Raw genomic sequence first — 19,531 nt, forward strand, 5'->3', positions numbered from 1 at the left:
GTTCCCTCAGCCTCTCCTCATAAGTCATGTGCCCCACCTCATAATAGTCATTGCGCTCCGCTGGACTCTCTCCAATTTGTCCATATCCTTTCTGTAGTGGGGCGCCCAAAACTGGGCCTCACCAGTGCGGAATAGAAGGGAATAATCACTTCCCTTGATCTGCTGGCAGTGCTACTACTAATGCAGCACAAAATGCCGTTAGCCTTCTTGGCAACAAGGGCACACTGTTGACTCATATCTAGCTTCTCATCCACTGTAATCCCCAGGTCTTTTTCTGCAGAACTGCCACTTAGCCAGTCAGTCCCCAGCCTGTAGCAGTGCATGGGATTCTTCCATCCTAAGTGCAGGACTTTGCACTTGTCCTTGTTGAACCTCATCAGATTTATTTTGGCCCAATCCTCCAATTTGTCTAGGTCACTCTGGACCCTATCCATACCCTCCAGCTTATCTACCTCTCCCCCCAGTTTAGTGTCATCTGGAAACTTGCTGAAGGTGCAATCCATCCCATTATCCAGATCATTAATGAAGATGTTAAACAAAACTGGCCCTAGAACCGACCCTTGGGGCACTCCGCTTGATACCGGCTGCCAACCGATGGATTATATCCTCCATCTGTTTACCTCACTGGGGCTAAATGTCAACAAGGAAAAATTCACTTTGGCCCCGACTGAGACCAGGGAGTTCATTGGGGCCATATTAAATTCCAAATGATGATAGGTCAGAGCATTTTGGACACATCCCAGAACATCAATGAGATGTGCCTCAAAGTCATGTGACACATGGCAGCATGTGCTTTGTTACACAGCATGCCATACTTTGCCTTTAGCCTCTGCAAGGGTAGTTGAGATCAGCATATCTACCAAACAGACACAGCATGAACCTGTTGGTCACAGTTGATCTAGAAGTCCTATTCTCATTAAATTGCTAGACAGAACCACTTCAGCTGTGCAATGGAATTCCTTTCTTGGTGCCTCTTCCTACCTGGGCTTTGGTGATGGATGTCTACACAGAAGCATGGGAAGCTCGTCTTGACCAACTCAGGATTCAATTATTATGGTCTCCATGGAAAGCCATGCTACATATAAATGTCCTGGAGCTCAGAGCCATATGATTGGCATGCAAAACCTTTCTACCCCTTTTCCAAGGCCTCACCATTCAAATGCTGACAGATAACATCACTGCAATGTACTATATCAACAAACGTGGTCAGGGAGGGGACACATTTCTCCCTCTCTCCACCAACACACAGTGTGTCAAGAGACAACACAACTTTGGAACTGGTGCATACTTCACCATTTTACACCAGTAGCTCGCTGTCTGCTTGGGCAACAAAACCACCTAGTGGATCAACTCAGCAAGGATTTTTCAGTGAATCACAAATGGTCCCTCAATGACTCGGTCCTCCATGACATCATCTTCAGGTGGGTTTCTCTATTTGCTATACACCTCAAAAACAAATGTCAGACATTTTTCTCCAGAGGGGGCACAAGCCTGGGTTCGCTAACAGAAGCTTTTCTTCTCCCATGGGCACCAGGACTATTCTGTGCCTTCCCATGGATTTCTCTGATACCCAGAGTTCTTAGAAAAATACAACAGAATGCAGGCCACGTGATCATGGTAGCCCCAGCATGGCCCTGGCAGTTTTGGTTCTCCATCCTGGTGAATCTATCAGCCTGTTTGTCAATTGCCTTACACCTTCTCTTCCCATAACTAAGGCCAGATCCTTCAACCAGCTCCAGCAGGACCACCCAGGTGGTGGCTGGATGACTTCATTAGAGAGAAGTTGCTCATCTGAATTCAAAAACATCTTGTTACAAAGCAGAAAAATCTTCAGTCAGAATGACCTACAGTGCTAAATGGAGGAGATTTTCTATCGTGGTGGTTCAGCAGCAGCTTTTGCCATTGGCAACCTCAGTCCTGACTGTTTTGAACTCTTTGCTTACCCTGAAGCAATCTAGACTTCATCAGTTCAATCAGGGTACATTTAACAGTGATCTCAGCAAATAACCCTCCAGTTCACTATATTTACACATCCCCTGATGGGGAGATTTTTTAAGGATTTCACCCATGTCTTCCCATCTGTTGGTTAGCGTCCCTCTTCCTGTGAATTCAACTTAGCTGTCATTCAGTTAATAGGACCCAACCCCCTTTGTACTCATGACAACCTGCTTTCTTTACTACCTGTCAATAAAAATGGCCTTTCTGATGGCTACTACTTCAGTTAGGAGAGTGGCAGAAATTCAGGCCCTTATGCCGGTCCCACTTTACACCATATTTCATAAAGACAAGGTCAAACTTAGGCCATACCCCAAGTTCCTTCTTAAGGTAGGCTTGGATTTTCACCTCAGTCATATCTATCTATCTACTAGTTTTTCCCAAAAACTTCATTCCACCCCAGGCAAAACAAAACTTCATATCCTAGACTTGATGAGGCTTTATCCTTTCATCTGGAAGTCATTTAGATCCTCTCCCAGACTGTTTGTGGCTTTCACAAAAAAGGTTACAGGGCAACCTATTTCCACCCAGAGGTTATCTAAATGGGTTTCAGATTGTATTAAGAATTTCTGTCAGATAGCTAAGAAGTATTATCCAAGTTACGTTAGAACCCATTCCACTAAGGCTCAGGCAGTCTCTGCCGCTTGCTTGGGTAATATACTAATATCTGAAATATGCAGGGTGAAACCTGTAACTCTGTTAATACATTTACTTCCCATTATTCCCTGGTACAGACTTCCAGATTGAATAGCCAACTCTGATAGCGCAGTCCTGCAGTCACTCTTTAAGTAGGACGTCTCTTTCCACCTCCAGGCTTGAGATAACTGCTTGCTAGTCACCAAGAGTGGAAGCTGTATGGGCAATCACTCAAAGAAAGAATGGTTACTTTACAATAACTGTGGTTCTTCGAGATATGTTGACCCATAAAAATTCCATGGCCTACTCTTCTTCCCTAAGAACTAATTCAGAGTCCTATCCATATGGGATTCTTACTGGTAAAGAAGTGAATTGCAGTTGAGGCTCCTTTATACCCTCAGCTATGGTGGTTGTGAGGTTATGCAAGTGCACACATGGCCCCAGTGGAATTGCTATTCAAAAATAATCTGATCTCACATGAATGAGATGCATGCATACCTAGAATGGAATCTGTATGGTCAACACATCTTGAAGAACCACAGTCATAGGCGCCAACTCTGTGGGTGCTCCGGGGCTGGAGCACCCACGGGGAAAAATTAGCGGGTGGTCTGCACCAACCGACAGCCAAGCTCCCCCATTCTTGCCTCCTTCTCCCCCTCTGAGCACGCCATGTCCCCGCTGCTTCCCCTCCCTCCCAGCGCTTCCCAACCCCTTGCCGCCTAACAGCTGCTTGGCAGCGCTTAGGACTTTCCGGGATGGTGGGGGAGGAGCAGGGATGCAGCGGGGCAGGCGCAGGGACTTGGGGGAAGGGGGTGGAATGGGGGCAAGAAAGGGGCGGGGCTGGGTGAGAAAAGGCAGGGTGGGGCAGGGACTTTGGGGAAGGTGCAGAATGGGGGTGGGATGAGGGTGGTGCAGGGGCTGGGCCAGAGGCGGGGCCGGGGGGGCTGTCAAGCACCCACTGGGCAGAGAAGTCGGCGCCTCTGACCACAGTTACTATAGGGTAAGTAACCATTCTTTCCTCCTATGTCCCTTTTCATGGTGGTTAATCGGCCAATGGATCAAATAGTTACACAAGACTTGCAGCTGGTGTGCTCTTAAACCTGCTCTCCATGGTATAATGAATGGTTTCTCCATATAGCTGTATAGACTCTTGCACATTTTCTCAAATCCTAACCTCAACCCAGCACAATACAACTGTACCCTTCTGCTGCGTTCAAGGCCTTTTGTGCCATGTCAGAGGATCAGGAATTGTAAAAGTACTTTCAGTGTAAAAGTACTTGACTATGTATTTGTTGCCCACTGTAAAACATTCCGTCTGTAATGTTATCACTGCTTTGAAATTCAATTTGCAGTATATTTGTTGTGTTGTACAAGCTGTTAATGAAGTATCACCTTTGATATTGTATATTATTTTTGTACAGCTGATGGGAAGTTTTTGGCATCTATTGGGTTAGATGATAATCACACCATTGTATTTTGGGATTGGAAAAAAGGAGAAAAGATAGCCACAACAAGGTAAGAATATTTCCAAGTGCAAACATGCACTGTGATGAACACTGCCTATTTCTGATCATCATTTTACATTGCTCTATAATATTAACTAAAAAAATTAAGATATTGTTTGCAATAAAAAATATCACATCTCACTGAAAACAGAGTAATGTTTCAGAAGAACATATCTAAGTAAAAAACATTAGGATATATAGTTTAAAATTGTTAAATTCTGTAAACTGTTTCTAACCGGGAACTCCCTATCCTTTCTGTGAAGATTGCTGCATTGGAATATTAATTAAAAAAGAATAACCTTTTATAGGGCTCATGTAACATTTTATTTTATTTTATTTTCATTCTTTCATCCCTTGACCCAGGATTGTCAAAATCATTTAAGTCAAAAATGTTATATTTTCCCTTATATGATGGATGATATTCTGGATTGAAGATTCCCTCTCAATGTACAAATGCTGCTTTATTTCAAATGAGGGGAGGTGGTTCCTCTAATATAAACAGGTTTTTCCAAGCCTATTGGTACTGCCAGGTCACCTGTCTCCCTGCTGAATCAGCAGTTTCTGCAGTATTTGTCCCTTTGAGTCACTATCAGAAAGCTCAGCTGCTAACTCAGTGGTGGTTAAGAAACTTTTGTAATTGCTTGAAACAGATAGTATGAATAGAATTGGTCTGCAGGTCACATGTCTGATAGATTTTTTTTAATTTTACAATATTGAATAGCAGTTGCTTCTTTTTATTAAAATCGTAGCAAGATTCAGACAAAAGTGTAAAAAAATTATAGCAAACTAAAGAAAGAGGCAAAATCTTGCTCCCTCTCTCCCCACACTCTTCATTCTCTGTCAGCTTCTCATAATACACAAATTATTTCTTTGATACATCTTTTACTCTTCCTTATATAGTAAATGTAAAGGGTTCATGAAATTTTTTAACTTTGAATAAGGGGTAGCTCACCTGAAAAGGTTTGAGAAATACTGTTCCATACCATATGAAATCTGGGATGCCAAATTACTCATTGGGGTATAAAGAATTGGTTTCTGTCTCTAATGGTTCACCAGAGAATGGTTGTTAAAATCAAGAGGGTCATCAGAATTATATGATTTTTTTTAAGGTCTGATATTTTGGACTTATCTAGAACAAATTACGTGGTCATTCTAGAAAGCTGAGAATCCCCTGTTAAAGTACTAATAGTATAAAGCAGTGGCTCTCAAACTTTTTTTACTGGTGACCTCTTTCACATAGCAAGCCTGTGAGTGTGACCCCCTTATAAATTAAAAACACTTTTTTATATATTTAACACCATTATAAATGCTGGAGGCACAGCGGGATTTGGAGTGGAGGTTGACAGCTCACGACCCCCCATGTAATAACCTTGCGACCTCCTGAGGGGTCCCAACCCCCAGTTTGAGAACCCCTGGTATAAAGTATCAGTTTCTACCCTTGATGATTGATAACACATTGAATTTAGAAATTATCATTAGTGCCCATCTAGCATTGCTTTTTTTGCACAGGTCCAAAACTGAACATAGAAGATCCCAGAACTCAAACAACTGTAACTGTAATTACCTGAGAATGGGCTTGGAGACTTATTTGCTGGTAGTTAAACTATCCTCTGAAATATAATTTTAGTTTTTGTGCTTCTAATTATTCTTTTATTTTGTGTCATCCTATTTCATATTTTCTAGTCCTTCTTGCCAGATTTGTTGAAATATTTTTAAATGCCTACGTATCTGTCTGTTTATACATCCTTTACATCTTTGCTTAATTGAATTGACTTTTGTTGCCTATTTCCTTGCTCTAAGCCTTAACTAGACTCAAAGTCAATTGTTCCACCTACACTGTCTGAATTATTTACCACTTTGCTATAGTCTGTTTCCTATATTGTAGGATACTGTAGAGGAGTGACTGCCTCACAGCACCTCCTCGTGGCCCTAGGACAGCCCTTCACACAGCACCTCCCCTCCCTTTTTGCATCCCCAAATAAACTCCATGCAGGGTTTTCCCAGTCCAGTCATTACAGCTCTCCTTATGGTCTGATTTATTAACTTAAAGTTCAAAGTTAAAAACAAAGTCTTTCCTCCAGTCTAATACAGCTCAAACTCCCCCACTCTGGTCAGAGTCCTTCTTGCCTTAGAAGGCTATGCTCAGCCCTTCCTAGCTGGAGCAATTCCTCTGGTCTCAGGGTCTTCTATGTAGGAGCCTTTCTCAGTCTCAAACAGTCTCCTAATCTTCCTCCCCTACTGCAGCCGCCTTCTTTTCTTTATCAGACACTGTCTCATTCTCTGCAGGTGGAGCTCATTCTGTAATCAGGGTTGGCTTGGCTCCAGCTCCTCAGCCCAAAGGCAAGCCACCCTGTTACAGCTTCATTCTGCCAACCCTCATTCTGGCAGAAAAATGCATAATGAGATCCAGTGATGGGAAGTTAAAGCTAGCCAAATTCAGATTACTGAAGTGCCAACTTTTTAAAGTAAGGTTAATTAACCATTGGCACAGCTTATTCAGGGATGTGGAGGATTCTCAGTCACTTACAGATTTTAAGTCAAGACTGGATATCTTTCTGAAAGACAAGCTGTATGTAGTTCAAACACGTTGTGGATTTGATGCAGAAATTATTAGGTGACATTCTTTTGCTTGTATTATGGAGGAGGTCAGACTAGATTATCATAATGATCTCTTCTAGCTAGACAAGACAGACTAAGCATGGGAGGGAAAACAGAGGCATAGAGAAGTGAAGTGATTTGCCCAAAGTCATGGAACTAGTCAGTGTCAGAGCTAGGAATAGAATTTTGACATCCTAACTCCCAGTTGAGTGTTCTGTCCACTGCACTTCAGTTGCAATTCAAATTCTTTTAACTAGCAAGTATTTTTTATAATTTTAAAAAATGTGTAAATGACTTAGGCGGTTTAAAAAAAATTATTCCATATCCTTATTGATAGTTTTTCTCCATCAAGAGCATACACTAGTTTGTGATTATACAGCTTCCTGTAAGAGATAGTCTGTTTTATAAATTTGCATTTTTTAAAAAGAGCATGGAAGCAATTATTTGGAAAAATATACACATAGAGGGCAAAATTAATCCTCCTTTTGCATGTGCTCACTTTCTTTACCCCTCTTCCCTCACTCTTTTCTGTAACATTGGCACACACACAAAGCCTGAGAAAATACAGTGGGAGAATTATGCTTGGGTCAGGGATCACAGAAACCAACCCCAACCTGTAGTAGGGCACACAACAGTTCCATAGCCTTTTCTAGTCCTTGGTCTGGTACAGGGCCCCAAAATACATATGAATCCACTACTAGTGTCTGTTTAGTTTCTCAGAGTTAATGTTATTAGTTCCTCGAGCGCTAGCTTGTATACGTATTCCACAGTTGATGAGTGCACATCCAGTGTGTATCCATCAGAGAACTTTCCAATCAACAGTATCCAATAGGGCAGTGCAGGCATCACCTCCTTTCTTCCAGAGCTGCCTCACCACATGCAAGTTCCTTCTACCACCTGTGGTACATGTCAAAGCAACTCTCTTTGGATTTTACCTCCACTTCAGCATTGTAGTTAGTTAGCAATGTCGGTTTAGTTAGGGAGGACTACGGGACCCTGTGGGTACTGGCCACCATGGCTGACCGTGGCAAATCCCTAAGCTTTAAGAACTTTCCATTCTGTGAAGCAGTTATGCCTCTGAATGATGGACACACAAGGTATCTGTTCTGCTTCATCAAGAGACATGCCCTGGAACACTGTGAAATCTGCAAGTCCTTCTCAAAGCTGACCCACTGCTTGAGAGAAGCACGTCTAAGGGCTTTCATCATTCAGCAGGTGATGAGGCTGGACTCTGACCATGGGTTCTAGGCATCTGGGTCTTTGAGGGACTGGAGGTCATCAAAATGTGCCCTGGCATTGACTTCTAAACTAGCTGCGGGGTCAGTCAGGCCTGTGACTTCCTTATCTGGGAAGCACAGAGACTGATCAGACTTGGAGTTCAGGTTTTCAAAGGAGAAGAGGCAAAGGTCACCTCCCCTGATCTGTCTTCAAGACTGTATAAGGCTACCAAGCTGTTGAATATTAAGGGTGCCTCAAAATTTAGGAAAGGTTCCCTGAGCACTGGAGCAGGTACCCACCAAATACACTTGGCTGCAATAGAGGCCCTACCCAACACTGTCATGTCTGTATTAACCTGCAGGTTCTCAGAGGCAACTAAACAGTTTCAACTCATCATCACGTTGGAAAACTCTGAAGTCCTCTTTAACCAACTCCATCAACCATTACCACTGAGTCAAACACCACCATTAATCGTACAAATCTGAAGAAAGTCGATTACTTTATATACCTTGGCAGTACCATCTCAAGTGATGGTTCCCTGGATCAAGAAATATCACACAGAATACAAAAGGCAAGCCAGGCTTTCAGAAGACTTCGCTATAGGATACTCAACTAGCATACCATCAAACTGTCAACAAAACTGATGATATACAATGCAGCAGTGATAGCATCTCTTTTATAAAGGTGTGAAATGTGGAAAGCTTACTGCAGACATATCAAGCAACTTGAAAAATGTCATATGCGTGATCTTTGCTCTATCTTGAAGGTCTGCTGTCAAGATAGCCATACTTGAAAGAGCAAAAATAACCAGCATTGCGGTAATGATTATCAAAACACAGCTTAAATGGATAGGTTATGGTACCAGAATGGTTGATGATAGACTCCCCAAAAAGTCCCCTATGGTGAGCTGAAACTTCAAGAATGCATGAAAGGTGGTCAACATAAATGCTTCAAAGACACCCCTAAGCAGAAGCTCAACTCATGCAGCATAAATATTGATACCTTTTAAGACACAGGCAAGGACAGACCAGAATGAAGAGCAACTATCAATACACTTTGAGAAAGACAGCCATGAAAAACTGATTGAAAAAAGGGCCAAGCATAATGTCAAGTCTTCAATGGGAGCCTACACATTCCTATGTGACATCCGTTCATGACCTTGCTCCTCGCAGATGGAACTATACAGTCACAAGAGAACACATGAGATTCTGTGATATTATCATTGGCTATGACAGACATCCATACATAGATTCATAGATTCATAGACTCTAGGACTGGAAGGGACCTCGAGAGGTCATCAAGTCCAGTCCCCTGCCCTCATGGCAGGACCAAATACTGTCTAGCCTCCTTGGTACCAAGACAGTCGGAACGATCATTGGCTAGTGTGGTAGAAGCCTGTCTCCAGTAAGGACCATGCTCTTGTTTTAGGCACAAGTACCTGTGTCATCACTGTTGCACTGATCTGTAAGTGCTCCACCACTTCAGGCTGCATCGCCAGGGCTGACGGCCCCACAGTCCAGATTTCTGGACCCAGTGACTTGAAGGTTTCCACCTTCTAGTCAGGTTCTCTCTCTGTCCACCAGGTGAGCACCACCCTTCCTGGAGGACTATGCTCTTTTGTCTTCTAACTTGCTGGAGAGCCAACAGCCATCCCTGGCCAGTTGACAGTTTCAGTGTTGCCCAGGGTGCTGAGAGGTATATACTTATGGCAGAGGGTGGCTCACAGTACCAATCTATCACAGTATCAGGACCACTAGTACTAAACACTGTGCCCACCCTATGTGATTGTGACATGTGGCACATGTAGGCCCCTTTGGGACCAGAGTAGTACCTGGTCCCAGCCTCTCTGGCACATTCAAGGCTCAAACTGTCGCCATGCACCAGATGCTGTCTTCATTCCCTGTGTTTCCCCAGGACCAGAGCCAGGAATGGGTGGCTCCAGTACAGCATATCTAGGGTGAAGGGCAGATGATACTAGCCATGACCTCATAATCTCTAGATGATGCCCTAGCACTGGCTACTCCCCAGGACTACAAGATGTTCCAAGACCTCATGAGATGAGTAGTAGTAGTCTTGGAGATAGCTACTGAGGAGGTACGGGACTTGCCACACAAGCTCCTTGATATCCTACACTCGTTGGGACCAGGATGCATAGCCAGGGCCGCCCAGAGGGGGTGGTAAGTGGGGCAATTTGCCCCAGGCCCCAGGCCCAGCAGGGGCCCCCACGAGAGTTTTTCGGGGCCCCTGGAGCAGGGTCCTTCACTCACTCCGGGGGCCCCGAAAAACTCTCGCGGGGCCCGGGCCCCCGGAGCTTCTTCGCTCCCGGTCTTCGCTGGCGGGGGGGTCCTTCCTCTCCGGGATAGAAGGACCCCCCCACCGCCGAATTACAGCCGAAGTGGGACCCGCCGCCGGAGTGCAGCCGGGTCTTCGGCGGTAATTTGGCGGCGGGGGGGGTCCTTCTGTTCCGGGACCTGCCGCCGAAGTGCCCCGAAGACCCGCGGTGGGGGCTGCACTTCGGCGGCAGGTCCCACTTCGGCGGTAATTCGGCGGAGGGGGGTCCCCGCCGTGGGTCTTTGGGGCACTTTGGCAGCGGGTCCCGGAACTGAAGGACTCCCCGCCGCCGACTTACCGCTGAAGCAGGGGCCCCCGCCGCTGAAGACCCCGGCCCTGTGCATAGCAATTCCAATCAATGAGGGGCTATTGGCAGACACCAGCTTCATTGGCACCAGTATCAAAATGAGCAGATAGATTATACCAAGTCCCAGCAACCAAATATAAACAATTCTATTTGTGCCTGTAACCAGGCTTCCTTGTAGTAATGGCGGCCAATGAGAGAACCCATCAGGGACACCAGAAATAGAATCCTAAAGGCAAAGCGCAAAGTACCTTGACCTGCTGGGCTGAAAATCCTACTCTTCTTTGAGCCTCCAAATGAGGATCTCGAACTACCAGGTGATCTTGGCAGACTACAACTACATCAACTGGCGCATTTTACAGAGGTTTATTGACAGGCTGCCACAAGATTACAGGGATGATTTCCAGAGTATCCTTGTGAAAGGACATATGGTGGCCAGAAGCACACTGCAGGCAGCCTTGGATGCAGCAGACATGGCCTTCTGAGCAATGGCAACAATGATTATGATGCAACACCTAAGGACCTGCTATTCAGGGTCTGCTCAGTCTTCTTTGAGAAGATCATTTGGATTTTAGGGCTACCTTAGAGAAAGCAACTCAAGCCCCAACTTTATCAGCAGCAGCCACTGTTCTCTAGTATAGGCAACCTGTGCCCTCGAGACTCAGGCAGAGGTCTTTGAAAAGAAAGCTAATTGGGGGGTGTCTACCTCTCATCCACATCACCCAGAGATAGCAAGACCATGTGCAGGGCACCAGAGGGTTGCATACATCAGCCCCGAGACTCTGGAGGTTTGTAACAAAGGACTATAATCAAACAGCAGCTACACCACAAACTGAGACATTGGGTGGGTTAGGAAGTGGCCATGGGGAAGGTGAACAGAAGGGTAGGCTAGCCCTCACTGTCACACATACAGGTCCGTGGGCCAGGGCCAGCTGGATCTCTTATCCAGCTCCGATTCCCCTACATCTAGCCCTGGGATGGGCAGGTCTAGGAAGCTACCAATAAGAAAGAGAAAATATATATAAATCCATGGTACGCCCATATCTTGAATACTGCGTGCAGGTCTGGTTGTCCCATCTCAAAAAAGAATATATTGAAATTGGAAAAGGTACAGAAAAGGGCACAACAATTATTAGGGATACGGAACAGCTTCCATATGAGGAGACTTTTCAGCTTGCAAAAGAGATGACTAAGGGGGGATATGAAAGAAGTCTATAAAATCATGACTGATGTGGAGAAAGTAAATAAGGAGATATTATTTACTCCTTCTCATAACACAAGAACTAGGGGTCATCAAATGAAATTAATAGGCAGCAGGTTTAAAACAAGCAAAAGAAAGTATTTATTCACACAGTGCACAGTCAACCTGTCGAACTCTTTGCCAGAGGATATTCTGAAGGCCAAGACTATAACGGTTCAAAAAAGAACTAGATAAGTTTATGAAGATAGGTTCATCAATGGCTATTAGCTAGGCTGTGCAGGAAGAAAAACCATGCTCTGAAGTGTCCCTATCCTCTATTAGCCAGATGCTGGGAATGGGCAACAGGAGATGGATCACTTGATTATTACCTGTTTTGTTCACTCCCTCTGAAGCACCTGGCATTCACCACTCTCAGAAGACAGGTTACTGGGCTAAATGGACCATTGGTCTGACCCAGTGTGGCCGTTCTTATGTTCTTAAGAAAACTGACCAAGCTGAATCCTGTTCAGGGGGTCCTTAACACACTGAACTGAAAGAGATGCTAAAGCAGCAGGGCCTGATTATGAGGCCTGCTGATTGGATAGACCACCCTGCAACAGTACCGGTGGCACCTGAAGCACTCTGGGTTCTTGCAAAGCTTGCTACAGGTTCATCTGGCAGCTGTTTCAACTTTCCACCCACCAACTGACCAATCCTCAATCTTTTCCCACCTATGACAAAGAGGTTACTAAAAGGCATCTTATGGATGTCTCCACCAGTCTGATGTCATGGGCTCTCCCAGTAGCAAAGGAACTAGGTGTGGTGGAGTGACTTCAACTTTGCTGGAATGCATGAGGAGAGGAAGGTTGCATGCACCATCGCAGTGGATACTGCTGACTAGAAAATTCTCTGATGCATGCACACTAAATGTGCATTCACCAGCTGTGGAATATATATACAAACTACGCATCTTGAAGAACATGAGGTACTGTATGGGTAAGTAATCTTTTTATCCAAAATGTTAATTGTTTGCAGTTGGTTTGTAGAAAATTGTAAAACATTCAAAAATGTATAAAATTATTTATTTAAATATGTTCAGTCATTTTTTATCATCTCTTTGTTTATTGCAGGGGCCATAAAGATAAAATATTTGTAGTGAAGTGTAACCCACATCATGTAGACAAATTAGTCACAGCTGGGATGAAACATATCAAATTTTGGCAACAAGCAGGTACTGTACTGGGTTAATAGTTTAATGCATTTGTATATCAGGAGTCTTAGTCTATCTGAAGTTTCTAGTAATCAAAATACAGTACAATTGCAGAATCTACTTCTGGATCTGCAAATGAGACCATGTTCTCTTTGGAAGCCATTTCCAACTAATACCTGTATTAACTCTAATCATAATGCTAAAGAGGGTCCAGTGAGCATGCCTCTTTGGCTCTCAGAAAAGATGCATTCCTATGACTTGGCTGAGTCACTTGGCCAGATGCAGAGACAAGAGGTGTGACATTTCCCATTGGGAAGCCAGTTGGTAGTTATGAGCCTTAATGATCTCAAGCTGGACTGCTAAAAATGGTAATGTTTGAATTCCAGCTACCATCGTAACACTTCTGTAATGCTCATGTGTTCCAGATAGAATTTTCTTTAGTCATCAGAAAGACATAGCAGCCTTGACTCAAGTTGCCAGACTGAACAGCTGGGTTTGTGAGTGGCCTCAAAACACCTACTGCCTGGAAAAAAATGGAGACCAATTATTTAGCATAAGTTGTGATGATTTACATTTACCCTATGGGCAAAAATATTTCTATCGCCATGTCATGATACTGTTTCATAGTAATACAGTATCATGACTATGTATGACACACACAGAGGATTGTTACCAGCTTACATTCAGTTAAGAACATTTGTTACACTCTGCAAACTATTAAGCAAGTCTTGCAGACTGGGAGTTGCCATTCTTCTTGACTGTCCTAGCAAAGATAGGAGAGAGAGCAAACACATAGACTTGATTTTTGAGTAATGATTTTGGCTGACCTGCTCTCCAGGACTATTACTCTCATATTCATGAAGTACTGTGTAAAGTAATTTTGGATTAAACCTTGGCTATGTTAAGATCAATACAGACAGGCAGTACAGGCATAGCTAAAACTAGAACTGAAGCTAACTCAGAATGACATAGTTTACAAGAGGCCATGCTGGTTTATAATGCCAAAATGGCTCAGGTACCAACAGATTAAAGAAGACAAGATTTTATTATATTTTGTATTACTGTAATAAAATAAAAGCACATGCAGTATTACTGGACAAAGTCTGGTATATATAGTCACATTAAATAGCACCTTTTTCCGTGGATAGACTCATTGGAATTAATGAGACTTATTGTGGAATAAGCCACTCCTCATGGTAAGAGTATCTGAATCTGAGCCTATATGTGTAAACTGAAGCAAATTAATCAAATTCTATATTATTTTGTACTTATATTTTTGCCTAGGATCTTTCATTCTTTGTGCTGTTAGGCCCAAGCTGTGACCTCTGTACCAAGCAAATGGTTTTAGCGCAATATGTCACAGTATGGTTCTCTGGCAGTCAAGTGAGGACAGAATCCTCCCACTCAGTCTGCAGAACTGCTCCATGCCCACTTCTACAACCTTCATACTATACATAGCTTCTGCATTACCGTCCCCACCTCCACAGAGGAAAAGGAGATTTGGCAGGTGGATTTGTGAAGCAATTGATTCATCAACCAGGCCCCTACTTTCTCTGCCTGATCTGTCCCCAAGATTCATCAGCAGCTTGAAATAATCACCGGTAGAAGAAAATTCTGCACAGCATTGTGTGTGTGTGTGTGCGGTGGGGGGGTGAGGGGGGCTATAGTAGTCCTACATGAATTTCCCACACTCTACTGTCTTGCTGTGCATTGAAATCCCAACATTACTATTGCCAGCTTGGTATTCCACATTCACAGCAAGTTTTTGTCCTTCAGAGCACTGAGGATACAAAATGAAAATGTAGTAGGACTTAATGTTGTTCACATTACAGGAGGAGGTTTTACATCCAAACGAGGGACCTTTGGAAATATTGGGAAACTGGAAACTATGATGAGTATTTCTTATGGGCGAATAGAAGATCTGGTTTTCTCTGGAGCTGCTACTGGAGACATTTACATCTGGAAAGATTTTCTGTTGCTTAAGACAGTGAAAGCCCATGATGGACCAGTATTTGATATGCATGCATTGGATAAGGTATTCATCATCTTATATAGTCTGTTTTATGTTCATTATTTTCATAACAATTGAGGATTTTGAAAGTGCATAGACAGGGATGGTATATACTAAAAAAAGACACTTGTGGTTTTGTACAGAAGTACATCAGTACATTGTGTTTTGTTAGTGAAAACAATAGATGAGCTTTAAAAACATGGCTTCTGTATCAGCAGAACAGATTTCAGTAGGTAAAAATGGAATGTGGCTAAAAACACAAAATGTAATTGACGATAATGAGCTGCAATGTTTTGTGGTGATGTGCTCCTTTGCCAACATTTAATGTATTGACCTATGGTCAATAACTTTCTAAGATGAGCCAAAATACTGTAACTCTAAAATATACATTCACTGTGTACACATATCTTTCATTTCCATGTCTTTGAAGGCATGCAGCTGTGGAGATTAATGGAAGGAGGAGACACGTCAGAGCCCTAGGGGGGCTCACGTTTGGGCCCTAGTGGGACTCTGGGTGATCGCTACTTCCCACCACCCAACACAGATGTAATAAGGTTGAGTAGTGTCTGCAAAAGAGAAACTAGACAACTAATTATTCCTCAAGAAAGGTTTTTAATGACTTATGACTATAAAGGCAACACAGACAGAATGTGCCTAATGACTTTACGTGTACCGTAACCATCCCCAAACAACACAAGTTCGTATGGAATACTGATACATTAATCAACTATAGTTTACTAATTTTAACCTACCTATTAACTTATTTAACAACTTATAAACTTTTACTGACTTTTATGATAAACTTGATGGTAACTTATACTGAAGACAAGCACGGTGACTTGTAAAGCCACTATGATTTATAAACTACTAACTTCACCAGTACTGTACCCGCTTCCAGCAAGGCACAAAACATATACTGTTACTATTAACATATACTGTTAACTATTGACTACTACTATTTTTAAACAACTTAAACAATTTACTAATAAACTTAACCTATAGTATTAATACAGATTTAAGATTAACCAGTTTGAGCATAACCAGACCTTATTCAAATCTTACCCTGCCTTCGTCCAAAGATGATACATTACCTTCAGTTGACTATTTCCTGCGCTGGCCAGGCACAGATAGTCAGTGAAGCACAAGTCCTTTTGGTTCAGGGGGTGTATGTGAGTCTGACAAAGAGCGATTTCTTTTAGGTCAACACACACACACACACACACACACGCCTCTGCATCTTATTTATACAGTATTTGCTGGCCGTGCTTCAAAACAAGTCAACCAGTCAAGGTGGCCAAATATTCCAGGGTGGCATTTGCGGTTGTTTTGAACTTATGAACTGTGCACCTGTGCCCAGCTCATCTCTTCTCTATGCGGTTAATAGTGGTCAATTTGCTAGATTCAAAAATGCTTGAGTCAGCTTAAAGAGGTATTTGGTTGCAGAGCATAGTTACCACAAGCCTGTATCAACCTTTACAGAGTTTCCTTCTTAGTCTATAAAGCTTCCTAGATAGATTATGCTTATGCTTGCAGGATTTTACTGTACTCGCTTCTTACAACTTCTGGAAGTTTGAGGCCTAACAGTACTTAGCCTAACACTACTTGACAAGGCTTATGCACATTAATCACAGCAGCGTAACAAAGAATATTTTTAATACCCCATCACTGCCACAAAACCTATTTTTATGATGAAGCTGTTCATGCATTGGGATAGCACTAATGCCTTTTTCATTAGAATATCACACAGACAAGAAAAACTTCCAACATCCAAGGAAGATATTGTTTTCAAGATACTTTGAATAACTGGCAAAACTATTTCTTCTTTTCTTGTAGTGTCATTAGTAAATCCTTACACAAAAATGTGGCAAATTATATTTTAATTTCTACCACATAAACATATTTTTTAAAATTATAGTTCAAGACAGGCTAAATTGTGCCCCCAGATATTAACTGACAACTTGAAGTCTGTGGGAGCTGTATATGCTTATCTGAGTAAACAGTTTGGTCCCAGGAATTATAGTTGTAAATGTTAGTAGGGTTGGGCTCTAGGGAAGGAACTCTCTGCTCCTTTAATACCTGTGTGCAGGACATCTGTAATCTGACCACAGATTTTGGGTGAGACACCTATGCAAAACAGACAACGGGTATGGCTACACTGGCGATTTGCAGCGCTGGAAAGCCTCCACCAGCGCTGCAATTAGTAAGTGGCCACACCTGCAGGGCACTTCCAGCGCTGCAACTCCCTGGCTGCAGCGCTGGCCGTACACCTCACTCAGCATGGGGAATAAGGATTCCAGCGCTGGTGCTGCAGCGCTGGTCATCAAGTGTGGCCACACACCAGCACTGTGATTGGCCTCCAGGGTATAAGGTGTATCCCAGAATGCTTTTATAAATTACTCTCTTTGTTTTGTTATGCAGCCTCTCTTTGTTTTGTTGTGAACGAGCTCCGATCGGAGCTCCGTTGCCCTTGCCGTTGCCGCTTATCTAAAAAACAAACAGAGCTCCTGTTTGCTGTGATCATCTGTACCTGGCTGTAAACAATCAAATGAGATTGCAGGCAGGGAGGGAATGAAACAGTGGGGAGTCGTGTTGGCTGCAGGCTGTTTGCAATTAAGAGTTAAGACTAAGGGGTTGGAAACATGTTCTGATTTTTCAAGTCAGGAAGCTAAACACACAGTGTTGGCTCCAAAAATCCCCTCTCTCTCTCTCTCCCCCCGCTCCCTGTCACACTAGACCCCACTCCACCCCCCTCTTTTGAAAAGCACGTTGCGGCCACTTGAATGCTGGGATAGCTGCCCATAATACATCACTCCCAGCAGCGCTGCTAATGCTGCAAGTGTGGCCACACACCAGCGCTGCTCCTACACAGCTGGATGACCAGCGCTGCAAACTACCAGCGCTGCAAACCATAAGTGTAGCCATACCCAAAGAAAAAGTTATACTGTATCTTGATCAATATGGACATATCTCAATTTATAAATTAACATTTTAATGTAGAAGATTGGAATTTAAATGTATTTTTCAAACTGTGTTTGTGCAGGGTTTCGTAACAGGTGGAAAAGATGGAGTTGTGGCACTCTGGGATGATATGTTTGAGAGGTGCCTGAAGACATATGCTATTAAAAGATCAGCATTATCCCCTAGCTCTAAAGGTATTATTTTTCAGAATACATTGTGTGACAAAGCCCCAAGTCTGTATTGGTGGGTCCCGAGCTTCCTGGCGGATTCAATGGCCTCAGAAGCTCACTAAGGCCCTCAATTTGACCTCCCTTTTCCAGTTTGGTGGCAAAGGTTACAGCTTATTGAGCTATTTTCATCACAGACCAGTATAGGAGGTGGGAAGGTGGAATACCCACAGTCTCTGTTGCTCCTTAGAGCTCCATAGGCACCATTTGGTCTCCTGCCTGGACCAAAGTCTGTTTCCCCTCTCAAAGGGATCTCTGTAGATCATGCGGGGGAACCCAGGCCCGCCCTCTGCTCCGGGTTCCAGCCCAGGGACCCTAATGAAAGCAGCTATTAGCGGCTTCCCTCCTCCACCTACACTGCTTTGATTCCCTGGGCCACTTCCCCGTGCTCCCCTTTCCCAAGCTTCACCCTTATCTCAGGGCTCAGTAATGCTTCCTCTCCTCCAGCTCCTTTCACCTGGGCTCCTCTCAAGAGAGGACTGGCAAGGAGAGCTTTTAAAGTAGTATAAGTGGGATCTTAATTGGTTCCAGCTGTCTCCATTAGCCTAACAGCCTTAACTGACCCTTTGTCAGTTAATTGAGGTCAGGAGCCAGTATTAGCCTAACGACCTTAACTGGTTAAATTGGCCTCAGGTGTCTTGATTGGCCTGGAGTAGCCCTTGATCCAGGGAACAGGGACCTGCTCATTCTGAGGCTGATCTACCCGCCTTCCACTCTCTTGAGGCCGGTTTGCTGGCTGGTTGCCCCCCTGGCTACTGTTGCTGCTGTGGGGAGGACCCTGCTGGTGTGACCCTCAGAGGGAAGTACAGGGCCCCACTTTTTCCATCATTTTGGGGCCCCCCTGGCTGGGTTGCTGCTGCCTTTGCTGCTGCTGCTGGGGAGCTGTTACTGCTGCTGGAGCTGAGGAGGGAGTAGAGGAGGCTTTGTTTTGTGGAGGGGGGTTTGTTACATCCCTTCTTCTGTGGTGGTAGGAGCCTTTGCTGTGGGGAGCTGGGGTAGTGGCCTGGAGCCCTCCCCCTAGTCCGTCTGCTCCTCTACTGCCACCACCACTGCCCGCTCCACCTTTCCACTTGCCTTCTGGCTCTGTTCTCTGCTCTCCAGCCTGGCAGTTTGCTCTGCCCTTCTAACCATCCAGAGAACATAGCGGCAGCAAACAGGCATTTGTTTTTCAGATGCCTGTGGGTGCTCGTTTCCCCTCCCTTCCTTTGGTCTTGTCCTCCCTCCCCTGCTGCGTTTGGCCGGTGGGCCCCCTTTCCCTCTGCCTTGCCCACTGCCCTGTTCTTGCAGCTGCTCGCCCCCTCTCCCCTTGCTGCCTGCCCCACCCGCCCCCCTTTTGGCCGCCCTGTTTGCTCTGGTTT

The 19,531-nt window shown here is 44.1% G+C and overlaps 1 protein-coding gene across 1 annotated transcript in view; it reads left to right on the forward strand.

Annotated features, from left to right (window-relative positions):
• Positions 1-19,531, forward strand: part of EML6 (EMAP like 6) — a 403,172-nt gene that overhangs the window by 298,554 nt on the left and 85,087 nt on the right. The window contains exons 16-19 of the mRNA XM_045011334.1: positions 4,053-4,146; positions 12,898-12,998; positions 14,810-15,012; positions 18,029-18,140. Coding sequence (XP_044867269.1) covers positions 4,053-4,146; positions 12,898-12,998; positions 14,810-15,012; positions 18,029-18,140 — 510 coding nt within the window. The remainder of the gene's footprint in view (positions 1-4,052; positions 4,147-12,897; positions 12,999-14,809; positions 15,013-18,028; positions 18,141-19,531) is intronic.

The sequence above is a fragment of the Mauremys mutica genome, chromosome 3 (genome assembly GCF_020497125.1).
Source record: "Mauremys mutica isolate MM-2020 ecotype Southern chromosome 3, ASM2049712v1, whole genome shotgun sequence".
NCBI classification, from domain to species: Eukaryota; Metazoa; Chordata; order Testudines; family Geoemydidae; genus Mauremys; species Mauremys mutica.